This window comes from Tinamus guttatus, unplaced genomic scaffold (genome assembly GCF_059628265.1).
Source record: "Tinamus guttatus ecotype Peru unplaced genomic scaffold, ASM5962826v1 Tinamus_guttatus_pri_ptg000599l, whole genome shotgun sequence".
Taxonomy (NCBI): Eukaryota; Metazoa; Chordata; class Aves; order Tinamiformes; family Tinamidae; genus Tinamus; species Tinamus guttatus.
In genome coordinates, this window is record NW_028289133.1 from 2,660,241 (window position 1) to 2,679,389 (window position 19,149).

General features: G+C 36.1%; 1 protein-coding gene across 1 annotated transcript in view; it reads right to left on the minus strand.

Moving 5' to 3' along the window:
• Positions 1 to 19,070, minus strand: part of TTC21A (tetratricopeptide repeat domain 21A) — a 31,325-nt gene extending 12,255 nt beyond the window's left edge. Inside the window, exons 1-18 of the mRNA XM_088534758.1 lie at positions 19,050 to 19,070; positions 18,443 to 18,639; positions 16,254 to 16,266; positions 15,664 to 15,772; positions 14,451 to 14,617; positions 11,923 to 12,045; positions 11,262 to 11,419; positions 9,004 to 9,088; positions 8,060 to 8,158; positions 7,271 to 7,466; positions 5,430 to 5,527; positions 4,410 to 4,610; positions 4,108 to 4,237; positions 3,519 to 3,676; positions 2,742 to 2,954; positions 2,282 to 2,520; positions 1,035 to 1,107; positions 732 to 842 (exon numbers count right to left, since the gene is read on the minus strand). Coding sequence (XP_088390884.1) covers positions 732 to 842; positions 1,035 to 1,107; positions 2,282 to 2,520; positions 2,742 to 2,954; positions 3,519 to 3,676; positions 4,108 to 4,237; positions 4,410 to 4,610; positions 5,430 to 5,527; positions 7,271 to 7,466; positions 8,060 to 8,158; positions 9,004 to 9,088; positions 11,262 to 11,419; positions 11,923 to 12,045; positions 14,451 to 14,617; positions 15,664 to 15,772; positions 16,254 to 16,266; positions 18,443 to 18,639; positions 19,050 to 19,070 — 2,391 coding nt within the window. The remainder of the gene's footprint in view (positions 1 to 731; positions 843 to 1,034; positions 1,108 to 2,281; positions 2,521 to 2,741; positions 2,955 to 3,518; positions 3,677 to 4,107; positions 4,238 to 4,409; positions 4,611 to 5,429; positions 5,528 to 7,270; positions 7,467 to 8,059; positions 8,159 to 9,003; positions 9,089 to 11,261; positions 11,420 to 11,922; positions 12,046 to 14,450; positions 14,618 to 15,663; positions 15,773 to 16,253; positions 16,267 to 18,442; positions 18,640 to 19,049) is intronic.
• Between the last annotated feature and the right edge of the window lie 79 nt (positions 19,071 to 19,149).

Here is a 19,149-nt window from a genome sequence, read left to right on the forward strand (position 1 = left end):
ATGAAATAATCCCTCCAAGTTCGTTTTCAAGACCCAAGTCCAATGTAACCTGCAATCGTGCTCATAGTACTGAGCAGGACTGGAAGAAAAGAGAGTGATACCTGACTTTCCAATTACACTGAGGGCACTGACGTGAGTCAGAATCCTGAACTAGGAGAGAACCTGTGACAGGAGAACACTATCTTCTGCCTGCTGGACTGAACTGACATGCAGGTTGACACCTCTGCAGATGAAAAGGAAGAGATCTATCATTTCCTCTTGGTGAATGACAGAAGTGCTCCTGAAATGATTTTCAGGAGGATTCCCTCACCAAATTGGTGTGAAATGAAAATGAGTACTTGACTAGCCTGTACTTCTCTCCCAGATAATATGAGCACACTGAGAACACTGTAAAATACAGCATTTCCTTTTCTTAGGTAGTGTGTGGCCATGTTCTATAAAGCAACATCCGAGAAAGTTTACAAGAAATAATGTGACTCCAGGCATGCTCTGTCCTAATATATAAAGCAGGAGGAGGTAGGTGAAACATTCAGGTATTTTGTAGAGATTACACAGGTGAAACATTCACTGGTTACAATGGCAATATACCTACAGGATGAATTTATATACTATATAGACTATATAGATAGTCTTTTAAAGATGCAATTCATTATTACATTTCATTGCACTTAGGATAAACTAAATCACTCAAGAAATACCAGAAAAACAATAAAAAATCTTCATGCTAAGACCTTGTTGTACTGATGAGTTTTCACATATGCATTTCCAATTTTTCTGACCAATACTGAATCCAAATAATTCTTCCTCTGGGCTTCTTCATATATTTTCACAGCTTCCTCTGGCTAAGAGTAAGTGACAGAAATGAGGGTTAGTCCCATGATTCATTCTCAAATTTAAATAGATTTTGCCAACAATTTTGTTACATTTTTGCAAATTATATAATGGCTAGATATTAATACAATTATCACTGAATCCAAATCAGTTGTGAAGTGCAGCTTAAGTAGAGTATAATTACTGAATAATTTTGGACTAACCTGTTGAATATTCATGAAAGCATCTCCCAGGAGGAGACTAGTGTGAGGACCGGGACATTTCTCACACATTTCACTAAAAGAATTGAGAAGAATGCTTAGAATAATGAAAATGTTACAATAAAACATATGAAAAATATTTTTAGAATTTCATGTACTGTCTTGGAAATGAAGTAATTTCTGTCAATGCATAAAAGAGTAATAATTTCAGCAGATATAAATCCATGTGGCTCCACTGACTCCAGTTTGCTCCAATACATAACAATTAAAGTCTGAATAAGCTCACACTGCAATAGAGTGGCACGTCTTACACCTGTGGTAGGAAGCTGGACATACTGGCATGACTGTGAAATATGCCTATTGTTTAGAAAAGCAGAAGCTACAGATTTTTGAATAACATTTGTATTTTAATGACTCAAACGACGTGCCAGGACATTGCTGTACAAGATGTCCCATAAATACATAACAAGTGGCAGTTCTAAAGGTCCTAAAGGCCAGAAAGGATGAGGGAAAACTAAACAGACCAGGAGATGACCAGAGGTAAAAAAAACAAGCAGCAGGGTGCAGGCAGTTTGTGCCTGATCAGAAATAAGGTTTCCCAATTACTTATAGGAAGATTTGAAGTAGTGGGAAACGTAGAAAATTAACGCAAAATTTGCATTTCAGGAATATGCTATCTTATTCAAGAAAAAGTTAAACAGAGAATAATTTATAATACTATTTGTTGGTGTGAAATCAAAACTCAAATGCCAAATTTAGTTCCAACTATACAGGAAATATAATATTCATATAAGTGTATTATTGCACATTAAATGGTGCAATTAAAAGATATATCATTGATTTTATTATTGAGATAGAATATTAAGATCCATTTCTAACTTTTCTAAATCACTTAAATTTCTATTGATTTTATTTAAAAATCGTTTTGCACCATCAATCAGAACCAAAATATCTCCACTCTGTTTAAATCTCTGCTACAAATTTCTCCATGATTTGAACATATCACTTTTTTTAGAATCATTTATCACAATTGACAGTATTTTATTTAAATAAAACTTCTAAATATTGTGCTTTCCCTTCTTATCCTGAATACTGCTAATTTTGTCAGCAATGCTACTGAGAGCAAAAGGACTATTTATAAGGTAATTACTCTGTTTTAATAAAGAATATTAGATTTTTTTTCTTTCCCAAGGAAGAAAACCAGTTGAAAACTAAAGCAGCTCAGTTGCACCAATATTAAACAATATTACCAATAACAGGCAATGTATAGTTTCCTGTCCTTTCTCATATGAAGGTATATCTGAGCCATCTTTTCTTTAGCTTCAATGTAATAGGGCTGGGTTGGTGTGACGTGTCTCAGCATGCTGAGTGCTGTCTCCACTTCTCCCTTATGGACAGCCAAATCTGCATGAGCAATAGTGATGCGGATTTCCTCTGAGGTTCCACTAAATTCATTAGCTGCATCCTGCATGATCTTAGTGGCTTCATGCTAGAATAGAACAAGAAAAAATATATTTTAATGAAAGGAATTTGGTAGAAAATAGAGCTGCATTTTAAGTAAATGGACTTGATTACATATTTTCAGATAACATGACATTACATGCTAAACTAAAGCCATAACAGATAAAAAAAAATTATTTGGTTTAATTTTGAAGTTTTTTAATCATGCTTTCTTTACTAAAAAAGGTAGCTGCATATTCAATTTCTCACCAGTTCTCCATTTAGCTGAAGGGCTTCTGCAAGTTCTAAGTAAATGGATGCCCACTCACTGGTTGTTGATCTGGTGCCACAGACTCTTTTACTGTCACCTTTCTTCACATGTGAGCTGAGAGTCTCCTTCAAAATTTTTATAGCTTCTGCATAGTCACCTGCTTTATTCAGTGCCCTAGCCTTGATGTAGTGATACAGCGGATAATCACGAATCTAATGAAAATAACAAATGTACATTGGATGGTAAAGATAGAAATTCAGTTACTTTAATATCAAAATATCATTCATGAATTTAATCAAAGCCTCTTCTCAGCATATAAATAACATATACTATGGAATCACTGAAATACACATGCAGTTGTCGGACAAAAGAGCCTAAAACAGACATAGGCAAACTTCTTTTAACTCATGGTCATCTGAAAATAAAACTAAAAGAACTGTCCCAGTACCTTAATTCTTGGAAACTTCCTGTTAGAGTGAACCAAAAAAAAAGAAAAAAGAAACTCCTGAAATTATGAGACTGGTATCTGTACATACATCTGGAATGGCCTTCACCTCATCTAAAGATGGCCATTTGAAAAAAAAGACTCCTAGAGTGGCCCAAGTTCTGTGTAAACACAGTAGCAAACACTTTTGTCTTCTGATATATGCATGTTATTTGAGAACTGTCATGTTCCTTGTTCTGGTGTAATGTAAAACGGATTATTGTATGCAAAACAATATATATTGAGTCATGAACAAATACTTTCAGCACTAAGATTCTGCAATCACTCTCACCTGAAAGTGATGACTAACCCCCAGCTCCAGCGAATGGTAACATTCTTTTAAGTTTCCTTGAGAGAGATAGATCTGGGCCATTAAAAGGTGGAGATCTGCTGCTGTTGGGTCCAACCCTATGCAGTGCTGCAATATACCTTGTGCGTTTTCTAATTCTCCTGAAAAGCAACTCACTGGTAGTTTAGTCATAAACTGCCTCTCTTTACAGAACATCTATGCAATCTAATCGCAAATATGTTTTGCTGCTGTATCTGATATATGAAAAGCCCTCACTATTAACTAACAGAGCATAAAATTATCCTCAGAATAATTAAAATATAATAATGTGATAGAACACTTTCCAACTTCAATCATATTTATTTGTAGTGTGACACAGTGACTGAGAAGCACAGATTATTTCTATTGTGACATCTTGGCCTTCTTGAAGGCTGTCATTACATATATCAATAGAAAAAAATACAGAGAATACAAGGCATTTTTTATGAAGAACATAAAGTCAGTCTCAAAGATTATTAATTCAAAATTTTAGAAAACAGTTAATCCTGACAGTTTTTTGGTCTTTGAGTGTGAAAATATGGTCTTAACTTACCTGATAAATATTTCAATTGTGCCACTAAATAAAGTGGTTCCATTATCCCAGGAGCAGCTTTAACCACTGGGTACAAAAGTAGAGCTACTTGTTTAAAAAGAGGGGAAATGATCTGACCAGGTGATAAAGGCTGTAAAAAAAATCACAAATAAGATTTTTTTCATTACATTATCATTTTCCTAACTTTACTGCATAACATACATTCTCAAAAGCAGTATCTACAATATACATACGTATGTATACATATACATACAAACAGGTAATAAATGTATATTGAATGTTTCATTTAAAATATTCCTCACTAGTCTAGGACAGAAGACTAAATATTCTTTCACAATGTTGATCAGGAACAGTGGATTCAGTTTTTCATAGTATTCAATGCTCAGAGGAAGGCCTTTCAATGCAGAAGAATGAAGTTCTGCTGCTTCATTCAATAGAGTAGTGACAAGCTTTTCATTTTTTCTTCTTCTGGAAGCAATAACTGCCTGAAGATAGATTAGAATCTGTAAGAGAAAAATATAGGAGCTGATAGATCAGTATTTACCTTAATGAACAAATAAATATTCTGCCTTAAAAAATCAAACGGCTTTAATAGATTTCATAGCAAATAGGGATTATATGAAGACACCACTTTAATGATTCTATTTTGTTTACACAGTAGCTCTCACCTTTCCTCTATATATTGTATACTTACTGTGTATTTTATTGTACATATCCTATACTACCATTCATATTGTTAGGTGCTTCTACTTAAGTATAATAGGAATGTAGAACATAACTAAATAAGGAATAAAGCATCTGCTTAAGTGTTTAGGTAGAACAATGACTTCGATACTCAGTATTTTGACTGGCAAAACGATTCCATGAATGATTTTTAAATCATTCAGAACTTGCTTTGAGAAACTGTGGGGCTCTTGACAAACACTATGTTTTCATATCACAAAATGTGTTTATATTTCATGAGTTTCATGTTTCGTGTTACAAATTAGGAAAGTTTCATGAGCTACCACTGGGTGGCAGCTTATTTTCCATTGAAGAAAGAAGCTAAATCTGGCATTTTTAAGAATATCCTGAAAGATTCACCAATTCCTTCAAACCACATAGAGAAAAAGCAGAGGAAAAGCACTGAGAAGTTTTATTCTGTAGATTAGATATAACACAGTTTATGTTTTGGGTACAGAGACCATTACTGAAAGTTTTCAGTTTGTGCTCAGTGTGCAAAAAGTGAGCAAAATTTGCCTCTAAATTTTTAATGTGTGTAGTAGCAACTACTGCACATATCTGAAAGAGAATAAAAAAGAGCTCATGTTTGTATCTCTCACTGGAGATTTTCCAGTAGACTGATGAACTTCTCTCAGGAATTCCAGTTGGTGCTCTGCTTCTTCTAGTTTCCCTTCCAGGACCTGGCACCATATAATGCCTACAATAAAAAGAAAAGCAGTACATTTCAAGAGCTCAGCACTACAGTGAAAGGAGGCATTTAATCACTAGTTGTTTTGTAAAACTTGTGATCCATCACTATGGCTCCTTTATGTGGATTATGTCGTTGGTATATCCTGCTATCTGAAAGAAAATCGAGGAACGTATCTATTGGACAATAGGTACATCCACACGCCCTTAAAATCCTCAGCTGGAAGTCTCAAAACAAAGAAACATCACTCATTGCTTACTTTTTTTCCCTGGTATAAACTCACAATTACGAAGAACACTGCCTTTGTGAAAGAGGATTGGGCACGTGATTCTCACATATGAAACATCTTAAGTAAGCTTAAGTTCTTCAAGATGAACAGCTAACATATCCAGTTCAAAATAAATCTGATATAATCTGATACTCAATTGGAAATTTTCTATGTTTAAACAGATTGGGTCCCAGCACTTTCAGTTAGAAACATAAACCACCTTGGTTCTTGTGAAATATTTCTATCTTGAAGAGAAATGTCTGTAAATACACAAAAAACACAAGATTGCTTGTGGAAAAGATGAAGTCCTGTAGAGAAAATACATTGCTAAACATTACTGTAGTATTTACTGACCTTCTCTGCAAGTTGTCTCATGGGAAGCCTAAAACCTCTATAGATATAAGACAACGAAAGTTCAAACAGAAGATCCTTCCAAAAAAAAAAAAAAAAAAGAAAAAAAGGAAAACTATGTTGAAGTGCGAAAAGAAAAAGAAAATAACTTGACAAAAGTGAATGCTTTTGCTAATCTTGTTTAAAAAAAGTCACTCTAAAATGAGGGAGGAGGAAAAAAAAATGGTTAGTCGTGCGCAGTAAGTGAAAAGGCACTCTAAGTTCAGAGTTAACTCTAAGTGCTTCAAAGATAACGGCCCATTTGGAGGAATGCAGGTTTTTACAGCTGAAGCTCCCAAACTCTGTTTACTCAAGCAACACTGAAGGACCACACTGTACAAAACTATATTGACAGCAGGAGCAACCTCTCCTAGCTCTGGGACAGGCATAGGGCCACAAGGCCAACACTCTGCCAGTTCCTCGCTCCCTTCCCTGTAAAGGTGACCGTGACAGTGACAGCAGGTCTCCAGGTCTGACACTTCTGCAATGAGAAGAGCAGTGCCTCAGGAGAAGGTATTCAGCTGCTCAAAGCAGACTTATCCTCACTGCCTCTGGGGAAGGAAGAACATCTTTTGCACAACAGCTGAAAGCAGTCTGAATACAACAGAACATGTATAAACATTCTGAAACATTACAGACAAAAATAAGCTGCTCTTATGTAAGCAATGCTTTGGTTTTTATAAACGTGTTCTTGCTGATTGTTTTACTGTACTGTAGGACGGAGGTTCCAAACAGGTGATTCACATGCCACTTAGTAGAAACAAGTATTTTAGTTTCCAGTTCTGTTGTCATGATGATATTAGGCTGCTCAGTTGCTTTTTTAGGACACCTAGAAATCCCTTTGGGACATTCAAGGAGTATAAAAGGGTTGTGAGTGCAGGCCAATATAAAAAGACGAAGATTACTATCTCAACCAGGATGTATTCATCTAGTAATATCTTTAAGTTTGAATTAATGAGGAAGCCTGTTTATTAGAATAGTATTTGTTTTCAGTGGCATCCACAATATACTAGCACTTTTCAAACAGAGAGCTTCAGTTCCAAAGAGATTTAAATAACCACACTTAGGTGGGGTGAGGGGGGGAAAAAAACTACCTGTCATTGCATCAATGCTATTTTCATCTAGCTCCATGGCTCTTCTATACCATACAGAAGCATCTTTCCACCTCTCCTGAAGAATTAGTTGATATCCCAGCTCATTAGCAAAACATGCATCTGGTGATGCCAACTCAGCATATGAATACTCAATAAATCCATATATTTGCTGCAAGATTTGCTGATTCTTTCCACACTAAAAACGAAAGTTCACAATACAAGGTCTACTGAAAATGGATAGCAAAATCAAGTAATACACAAAAGGACGTTTCACAGAAAATGCTAAATTTAAAACAAAGAAGGTAAACTTAGGCAAACTATAATTTGCTAAAAATTTCAAAAATCAAATAAAATGTAACACCTCTAAGATCAGTAAGAACAGTAAAATTTACTTCAATAGTGACATCATTTTCTTCTTGAAAACACACAATGAAGAGCCAAATAAAGTAAACAACCTTTCTAAGCATTTACTTCAACACAAAGGGTAAAAATCAACTTCAGGCATAAAATCTAGAGTAAACACACTCTTAACCATGCTAGAAAATACATTTTAAAAGTTTTTACTGTTCTATGAATGGCAAAAATTATTTTACAACTGAAAAATAGACAAACTAGAAAATATCTTTTTCTTAGAATTAGCTTAGGTATTTCACACATAAAAAGCAGAAGTTTCTTTGCCAATATATATACACTATATCTGAGATATCTTAGTTTACTGCCTCTGGCTCTGTTTAGACAGACGAATCACACCCCAAATTGCTAACAGTTTTCAAACAAAAATACACTCACCAATCTACTAACTACCCGTGCTTTTTGAAGATGAATTTCTGCATTTTGAGGTTCCTTAGTTTTCAGAGAATAAATAAAATCTCTTAGTTGAAGGGAAGCCTGAAGAAGAAATTTTAACACAATACTTGCTTCAGAGTTATTCGAATACTTCAGATACTATTATTTACATAAAGTTTTATTGATATTCTTTTTTTGCATATAGATCACAATTTTAGATTACTGAAATAAATTGAACAGTTTTGTGCTGGCAGTTATATAGAGAATGGCAAGATGTTCAATCAGTCAGTCAGTAGTCAAGATGTATAACCCTTTTATAATTTTTGTTCAGTAGCTTTATTACTATTCCATACTACTACTATTCCATAGTAATAAACAAACTACACAAATAGGAATGTTTGCAGTAAGGAGTAAGTTTCTTCAATGATGATTAGAATTCCATTATCAACATAGTTTAACCAAGTAGGCATAGTTTAACCATATGGTATGTAGCTTCTCTGAATATATTTTCTAGAATAAAATGCTGAAAGTTTTAAATATTGTAAATCTGCCATCACATACTGCTGCTAACTGCAGAAATCATTTGTTAATGCAAAACAGGCAGTGACAGGCAGTTGCACTAGAACAGGCTTTTGGACAGCCACCTAAGTTACTGCTTGCATTTCAGTAATCAAAAATGAGAGGTGAGGCAGAGGCTGAAACAAGTGAACCTAACCCTCAAACCTAATTTTTGTGCAAACTGTTAAAAGAGAATGACCCTGACATCATAGAGCACCAGTGTATATATGCATACTTTTGAATTTTTATGACATTTTAGATGTTATCAGTGGTTAAATGCATTTCGTACTGCTTTGTAGAAAAACATGTTGAAAAATTCTAAGGAATATAAAAATCTAGTGTCTCAGTTTTGTATTTCATATACTGGCAAAATGTTCAATAATACTTACAGAATCCAATTTGCCAAGCCTTGAAAGGTAATTTACAGTAAGGGTCTGATGTCCATCTATATTGGCCCCATCTTTGCATAGGATTCTAAGAAAACAGTTATAGGTTAAAGACAAGTTCTATATAGGCAAACAGAGTACAGTGTCTATAAATTTAGATTATTTCTGCTTTTGTTTTCTAAGTTTTAAGTTAAAAGTTAAAGTTTCTAAGTTTTCCTTGGTGATAAACTAAGAATGGCCATAATTGGGTCCCTAAAGCAGTGGATAATTTGAATTATCAGAGACAAATGCCAAACATCACTGACTCGCTACCGTAAAACTAGGCCTAAATGTCAAGAAACAGATCAGTTTTGAGATACTATCTGAGAAAAGTGTTTGAAATATGTTAAGGTGCTCTTAAATAATGAGTCCAAAAAACTGTAATAAAGGGCAAAAGGAGTTCAGGACAGCTGGTTGATTCTTTAAAAAGCAAGAATAGTCTACTGCAACAAGCAGAAATTTGAGCAAATCTGACAGAAGGACAGCATGGATGCACAGGGAAATCCTGACTGAGCTCAAAAAAAAAAAAAAAAAGAATGAAACACACAGAAGCAGAGATGGCTATTTAGGAGAAATGACATTAGGGATGCTTCAGTATGTAGAGATGGAGTTATGAAAGCCAAAGCTCAGCAGGATTTGAAACTGGAGGGATATGAAGAGCAATAAGGGCTATTATAAATACGTTTGCAGCAAAGAGAGGAAGGGCTAAGGAAAATGTGGGCCCACTGTGAGAGAAGGCCTAGTGATGAAGGACAGAGGTATTCAATGCTTTTTCTGTCTCAGTTTTCACCGGCTTCCTAGTTCCTTGAGCATATTAACAGAGTCTGCAGGAATGCAACACTGTCTACCAGAGAGGAATACACCTTTGGGAAGTACTTCAGGCAATTGGACTAAAATTGGACCAGAAGACATACACATGGGAGCGATGAGGGAGCCAACCCATGTCATTTTGAGTTGCTCTTTGTAAGTGTTGCAGGCAAATGTCTGTGCTGCTGCCTAGGCCCTGGCCCGTGGTTAAGCTTGTTACAGGAATCTGCTAGCCCAATAGAGGCAAAGCTGCTGCAGCTCCACGTCTGCGTGTCCAGGCAGTAGCAAGACTGTGGGTGTCCCCATATGCTGAGATATGGGCTGGGTATCCAGGCATAAGTGGACAGGAGGACTCGGGTGCTGATCAGTGGTGAAAAGCCCAACTTGTGGCCAGTTACTAGTGGCAGGCTTCCAGTCCACACCATTCAACATCTCTACCAGTGACCTAGGCAATGAGATAGAGGGTACCCCCAGTAAATTTGTGGATGGTTTCAAATTAACAGGAGCAGTTGAGATGCTAGAGGCAAAGATTGCTCTTTAGAGAGAGCTAGGCAGGCTGGAGAAGTGAATTGTCAGAAAGTTCATTAAGATCAACAAAAGAAATGTAAAGTCCTGCATCTGGGATGGAATAACTCCAAGCAACTGCAAAGGCTGAGGATCAATGGGCTAGAGAACAGTTTTGCAGAAAAAAACGGCATCTGGGAGTCCTCACAAAGAAACTGAATGTGAGTCAGCAGTGAGCCCTTACAGCAGAGGAAGCCTAACACAGAACAGTCAGAATGCAGCCAGCAGATCAAGGAAAGTGACTTTCCCCCCCTATTTGGCAGTTTTTAGACTACATCTCTGGAGTACTGGATCCAGTCTTGGGCTCCCCAGCTCAGGAGAGACACACTGTAATGAGTACAGCAAAGCACAGGAAAGATGATCACCTGATCCTGGCACATATGAGCTGGCACATATGAGGAGAGGCTGGAAAAGTGGGGTTTGTTCCATTTAAGGAAAGAAGACAAAGGGAAAACCTTATTGCTGTCTTCAACTACCTAAGACAGAAATAAAGTCTTTTCAGGGATGTACGGAAAAAAGAGAGATATTGGGCACAATTTAGAACACTGGAAATTCTGACTTGCTATAAGGGTAGGTACAAGAGTAGTGCTTGACTTATGGGTAGTTAAGCACTGCAGCAGAGATCTGAACTCTCCACCTTTGGTGATATTCAAAACTCAAGTGGAAAAAGGCCTAAATAACCTGCTGTAGCTGCATGTGCTTTGAGCAGGAGGTTGGACTGGATGTCTTTTGGAGGTCCCTTCCAACCTACATAACCCTATAAATACATCTCCAGAAATAAAAGTAACAATTCAAAAGAATTATGCAATATGTATAAAAGAAAGTGATACTTCTATTAAGTTATCTCCTACCTTTCAGCAGTTTCTAAAGTTTGTTCCCAGTCTTGTTGAGCCAAAAACAACCTCATTTTGAGAATCAGTGCTGGTATGAAATCAGTGAAGGTGACTATTATTTGATTAACAGCTTCCAGAGCAGCTGAATAATTTTGTTGCATCATAAAATATCTTGCCTGTAGAAGAAACAAAAACCATCCCATTAAACTCCAAAATCAGTAATTTTAATCAACGACAATACCAATAAAGAACTGCTAAACTGCAAGTTCATTATCCTCTGCTGTGTTACTTGAACTGGCAAGCACTTGGCAAAGAATAATGTTAAATTCTAGGCTTTTGAATTGTCTATAGACAAACAAATTCATAATGAATAGAGGGTGGGTAAATGTCAGAAGCCTTTGACCTTACACCACCTGTTCACTTGCATGGTTAGGGCAAGGAAAGGAGAAATTCATAATTGATAGAATTTGGGTCCTGCTTATTAGGTACTTACTTTGTTTTTAGGTATTTGAAACATCACTACAAATCGAGTTTAATATCCCTAAAGAATAGAAAAGAACTTTACAAGGCTATGACTTGTCACCAAAGGAGGAGAATTCTCTGCTCTATCAGTCATATATGAAATGCCATAACTATTGATTTAAAAATATAAAAAAATGAAGTCGCACAAAAACTTTACCTTTCCCATAACTCCAAGTATGTCACTAGTGTCTTGCATCCCTTCATCAAAGTATTTAATAGATTTCTTAACAGCATTCTGTTTGTTGGATGTAAGATATATCCACCCTTTAAGCACAAGACCCTGGAATGGAAGAAAAGATCAGATTAGTTTGATTAACAGGCATCATAACATATATTAAAATACTTTGCCTGAAATACCTTTTTTTTAAATCGTAATTTCTCCTCCAAAATCAAAGTATCTCCAATTTTTGATTAAAAAGCATAAAACACACAAAAATAAAGAAGCACCTGCTGCCACCTATTCCAATACCTAAAACAGCATAATAATAAAATATCTTTCCTGAAAGTTTTTTCTTGACACAAATGTATTTTTTCACTAAGGAAATCCATAAGTTCTCAGCCAAATGATCTTAGTCAAACATGTGAACTGCCACCTAAACTTCCTCTGCAACGTCACCTGGATTCTGAGAAAAGACTAAAACATTTCCAAACAACATCAGAGAAGGAAGTTAGCCACTGCATTCAAACATTTTTATTTGTAGAATCAATATAAATCTGCATGTAAAAAGCATAAAACTTTTGTACAATGACAGAAGTACATATCCTACATATCCTATGGGCTACAAAATCATACTTAGCTAATGGCATGAAGGAGGACTAATATTGACTCTTAAGTTCTAGCACACAGACTATCACATAAAATGCTAATCACAGATATATATATACTTATGTCTACTATGTTAAATAAAATAATAAACACACAGAAATTCTTATGGATATTTTAAACTAAACTTTTAAAACAGTTTAGTGCACTGGCATATGCCATTTTTTAGTATCTTGTATTGTAAAGCAAACATATAGCAGTTTATTAATAAAATATTAATACAATTCATATTGTTTCTGACATCATAATAAACATGTTATATACAAGGCATTTATATATTTTATACCCACTTAGCATCTGTGATGGAAATCAGCTCACTAATTAAGACAGCTAAAACTAGGTTACTACGTGCGAGGTAGCTGTCTAAGCCTCCACTAAAATGAAGATCCAGCCAATACAGTCAATGAGGACTAGAGAGTTAATCAGCTCACACTGAAGTATAAACCTGCATTCCCTCAGCAACTTTTCATACTCTCTGGGGAACTTAAACCTGAGCTTCTCTTCCTGCTTAAAGCGCCTCAGAACATCAGGCACTTCCCCACAGGGCCTACAGGAGACCCATTCTCCTCTGAAGCATCAGCTAGAGGCCAGGAGGGACAGAGGATCTGGAAAGGCACCAAACACCTCTGCATGGGCAACTGAATCAAGCTTTTAGACACCTTGCTCACAGAGACACTTGAATGTAAGCATAGATTTAAAGAAGAAAAAAAAAAATCTGCATCTAGATTATCTGAATCCCAGGCTTAAAAAATTTGTGTGAATACACTACTATTCTAGGAAATTATTGACAGGATTTGCTTTTATGTATGTAGTACTTTTGACAGGTTTTGGTTTTTGGTTTTTTTTTCTTGCAATATTAATCCAACCACCCTTCGAGTGGCTCCAGTTTACTAATGACTGCATTACTGCTCAACTGGTATCAAAGGAATTAACTTGCAGGGCTACTTAATTGAGCAGCAGAGCTTAAACGATGGAATAGTTCCAAGAGTTCTGTTTGTATGGGAAACACCTTCACCTACCAACCCTGGCAGTTTTGATAGCACTGGCACAGTAATTGAGCAAAAAGATAAATTCTTGGTCTTCATAATCTGAGCAACAAGACAAGAAACACTATTGAAAACACTTTATGCTACACTGCTCTACTAAACTGAGTTGCACTCTGAGCTTTGGAAAGACCTAACTATTTTTTTGTAACCTCTGAACATCAATATGCTACTTATATCGCATAGGAATTTTATCTTGTGAACACATGAAGGAGTTTGAAAAACAGTAGCACAACTGAGTCCATTTTCTGTACAATCACCCCTTGTCTCTGGTAACTTTTTACTGTATAATACGAAGCATGAGGGAAGAAAAATTGTGAAAGGATACCCAGAAAGAAAAGACTGGAAACTTCTTAAACTCCTCATACTGTTTCCTCATAAGATTGGGCTTTGCCTCTTAGTGGAGTAGTCTGTAAAACCTGTTCATAAAGCTTTATAATTTAAAAGTCTTTGCCTCTAGCATCAACGTAACTCCAACACTACAGCCAAATATAATCTGATTTGATGAAACAGTTTTACCACCTGTTCACTATTGCTGCATTTGCTTTTCATAGAAAACATATAAACCACTTTTTCTTCCACACTAAAAGAATTAAATATTCCTCCTCACCAGTCCACAGGTAAGGAAAGACCAACAACCATTAAAAAGAAATCAATGGACTTTCCAGATTTTACAGTAAACAGAACAACCATATATACATTATAAATTTGCATATTTATATTTCACTATATTTGACTAAAAGTCTGACAATCTCATTTTACTTTTTAAATCATGAGAAATTCTGTCTTCCTATGGGTGAACTACTTTGTATACACTACCTGTCTAGATTCAGAAGACATTTTCAGCATTCTGTCAATGTATTCAAGTGCTTTATCATTTTTACCTATTAACCATAAAAACATTCCTGCATAATATAATTCATTAGTTCTTCCATTCTTCCTTGTTTCCTTTAATTTGCTTTTCAACTCAAAAATAGCTTCAAGATCTAAAAAGAAAATATTCAAAGAAAAAAAAACAATGTGTTAAATGTGTCAAATATTAAACAAGAATAATAAAAACAGTCAAATCAAGCCAAGTCAAACAAGTATCCTAATCCTTGGAACTCTTACACGTGTAGGTAACACAGCAGATTGCTGGCACTACTAAAAACAAAATTATTCAATGATACTGGCATTTGCTAGATTGGAAATTAAATTAATAAGCTCTTCTCTTTTAGAAGTTATATCTTTTAAAATGGAATTATTTTTGCACAAGGACATACTGAAAATAAACACATAATTCTCCACTGATATGGAATGTAACTCTTCCATCTAACTGCTGCTGAACAGTGGGTCAATCTAGTTTGCACTGTGACTTCTCTGCATTTCAGGATTTTTCTATACCTCAAATTTGTCAGCCATGATACAAGAAAACAGTTATTGCTACTAATTAGTTTTCTTCTAGTGTCTGAAATGCTCTTGTGCTGATATTCTGGAAACACACACAGAACTTGTCAAAATAAATCTTTAACACAGTGCAGAGTCTACCTCGGTTAAGTTACATTAAAAAAAAAATCTATCTGTGACTTTTCTTCATGAGAATTTCATAATAGGATTACTACAAATTGTCTTATGCAATGCTTGTGGTTTTATAATTTATTAGTCTCTTACTTCCTTAAAGTCTTTAAGTCTCTTACATCATTAAAAACAGACAATCTGAACATGCAAGAACTGCTTTGAGCCTTCAATAAAAGTGAACAGTTATTTTCTGAAGAAAAAAAAATCTGCTACAAAAGACCTTTCCAGGGCAATTTTACAGAGAGCAATACTATTTTTGGTAGTACTCTATTTATTGAATTAGGCAATACAGTCATAATTGATAACAGTACTTAAAACATACCCATGTTTACAAAATTAAATGTGCATTTCTTTTGTTCTATAGATCTTAATTTAATCTGGATTAGTGGATGAAACACTGGACTAATATATCAAGTTCCTAGTTGTTAGAAATCTGTGCCAAATAATATCTAAAATCATGGAAAAGAAATTCTACCTATATTTTTACACCTCTTGTGTGCACAAATGAGTGCCAAAAGACAGCCCAATGACACATCGGAGTGGTTCTTTCTAACATTTTCCAGTTGCAGGATGGCATCTTGTATCTGACCTGCAAAGACATTGCAGATGTTTTGTTGATTCTGATGTTATTAGCACTTTCTTTAAAAAATAAAAAAGTGATTTGTACAGACGAACTCTGACGCATAGCAAAATCCCATTTCCATGAGAGTTTTGTAATACATGGAGTTGTAAATGATATGGAATACTCAAGAAATATAAGATATGAGCACCAAAACAAGAAGTGCTGTGTGGGATCAGGCCTAGCTCACCCTTCAGCAACAGCAGCTCTGAGCAAGTGCTTTGTGTAGACTAAGACTAACAGAAAGTATAAAGGATAAACTCTCCCAGCCTTCAGCTAGTTTCAGTTTGAACATTTTTGTTGTTGTTGTTGTTTCTGTGTATTTAGCTGCCCCCTCTAAATTCTCCTTTGATTAATTTGTCAAATCTCTCCTTGGCTCAACACTAACTCGCAGCATCTGCAGCAAGGACTTGCAGAGCTCAACTACTTCTTCTATGAAGATCCACCTCCTCCTGCTTACTTTGAACCTGTGCCCTTGTACTCCCTTCTCCTTCTTCTTAAACTGAAAAAGAGATAATACTCAAAATCCCTAACTACCCTCTTCATGTCACTAATGGTTTTAGAGCAAATTTTTGCTTTATCATTCCACATATGGTAACTAGTGATACCTTTATTCATTCTTGCTTTCCTTTTTCAATCTGCCCTATTTCTAATTTTTATTTATTCCTTTTTTATTTTTTGTAAGGTGAGGACAAAATGTGGAAAAACTCTAGGTTTATAGAGGAATTTAACAAAGTACTCTATATGCATTTGTCTCCATTCTTTTCCTGGCAGTCCTTAATATTGGCTTTGCTTTTTTGGTTATTGCTGATCTCTGAACTGACATTTTCTAAACCCAACACCTCACTTAGGTTGTTGATGAACAGCTCAGAAACCAACATTTCTTATGTGGTATTATTATTATTTTTTTTTGCTATATGTCACCTTATGTTTCTCTACGCTTAATTTTATCTACAGTTTTACTGCTCACTTAATCATCTAAGATCCTTCTGCAATTCTTCAATGGTTCCTTATTTTTAGCATTCAGAATAAAGGCATATTGCTAGCACATCATCTCACTGCTTACCCCTTTTCCACACTGTTCAGAGTATGATGAAAAGAGGTGTCTAACTGCATTCTTGCAGAAATCCACGGACAAACTTTCCAAAACTTATAATTTATCAGGTTCCTATCTTTTAATCTCTTACCTAAAGAGCCTCCTTTTCTCATTCCCTGCCTACTTAGTTTCTTTAAAAGCCTCTGAAGCACTTTGGGAAATCTAAGCAACCAGGATCACTCCCTCTCTATATGTTTGTTAAATTCTTTAGGAACTCAAATAGATTTGTGAGACAGGACACCCCTTTATGGAAAACACATTGATTCTTCCCAGGAATAAAAATACTTGCTGTAGTATCCTCTGAAATTATTATCTACTACAGTTTCTATTATTTTGTTGACAGAGGCCTACAAGCCTCCCCTTCCAAACCTCTACTACAATCTTATTTAATAATTTAGCATTACACTTGCAACTATTTAAGTCACCTGGGGCCCAAGAGCAGGAAGCTAAATATAACTGCTAGTATCTACTACTCTCAGTAGAGTTCCTCTCTAATGATGGGGTGAGTATCATCCAATTATTTTCATCTTTATTCTCTAATTTATTTTTATTATTTTTCATTTTGTCCACACCCTGGTACCTTCACCTCAGTTTAGAACAGGTCCCCTGATGAGCCTCCTACAGGGAAACGTTTGGACATGAGAACTTCCTCACCACTGTCCACAATGACCATGAAGGCAAATAATTCCTGTAGCCTTTTTTTGCTGTCATTATAAATTTCCTAGGTACTTATTTCAAACTACGAGCAGACTTTCTTCTCTAGCATCTACTTTTATTATCTTTGAAGAAAGGAAAACTAGTAATTTCTATTATTTTTAGAAATGCAATGGCAAGGCAGTGAGCACTGCAGTTCTTCATTGGTCCATCTGTTAGAAATGATGCTCCGAGGAACCTCCAAGTCATTTAAAAAAGCTTTAATTATGGCTTAGACTCCCAGATACATCTAGCAGGAAACACAGAACATATTTAATGTGATTTTTCTGAACACTTGTGTACTTCTGCCTATACCATCTGCTCAGTGAAAATGATGCACAGATCTGCAATACCATCTTACAGATAACACTGGAAAAAGGTTATTTAAAAGGGATCTTGAGATTCTCATCTTTCTTTGGAGAAAGATCAGCCAGTGTGTATGGTTCTCAGGCATAAAAAAAAACATTGGAATGAGAGAGAATTTAAGTTTCACTTGGAAGCAATGATATCAGATAGAGAAAAGCAACTCTTCTTCCTCTTTTGTCTTTATACATCACCCTTGAAACCTAAAAATTATGTGGTTGAAATCATATTTCCTCATTTGAAAAAAAAATACATCTCAGCAGCGAAAGCAGTTATTACTAGTTAGTTTTACAAAACAGATACTTTAATCTCTTTATGTTAATATAAAAAGAGTTCAAAGTATTATTAATATTCCAAAAATCTTTCAGAACTTTTCCAACTATGTATGAAAGGCAGAAACAGAAGGAAAATTAAACACAGAGTAGTACACCTATGAAATCCAAGGTGAATGTAAATATCACTGTTTAATAATTACCTAAACACAGGCTCCCAAATGCCTTGAAAAACAGCAACACTGGGTCATTGAGTTGCTTCTTAAGCTCTAACTCCGCAAATTGCCTCAGCTGGTGGAAATATTTTTCTTGAGCGTAATATACAATATATGCCTGGAGGGAGGGCACAGAAGAGAAGCACTTTTTCTTTCTAAAATGTGTTAAATATGTAATGCTAGAAAGGATACACTAAAGCAATGGAAATACTCTACACAATAGCAGTCAGGTGTGGGGCTTTTTTTGTTGTTGGTTGGTTGGGTTTTTTTCAATTTCTCCCCAGAGATTCGTTGAGGGCACACATTTCAGAAATCAATTAATTTTTTAAAAATGGAGCTTTTTCCTTCTTTTTTTTCTCCCCCAAACCAAAAAATGCCTCAAGGCTCTAGCAGTAAGGCAGAATCCGCCTGCGCCTTCGCTGCGAGCTGCCCACACAGGGTCCCAGCCGCCCGGTTCTACGGTGAGATGGGGGCAGCCTCCTCTGAGGAGGCAGCGGCAGCTCAAGCCCTTCGCAGCCCCCTCTGCGGCCCAGCCAGGCCCTGCCGCGACTCGGACCGCCTAGAAGCGGCTCCCCTCCCTCGCTCGCTTCCCGCCCTCGGTACCACGGGCTGAGAGGCGGCCATGGCAGCGGCTCCGAGGCGGGAAGAGGCGGCGGCGGCGCCGCGGCCCGGGGCTCCCCCCGCCTCGGACCGTTGAGGCCTC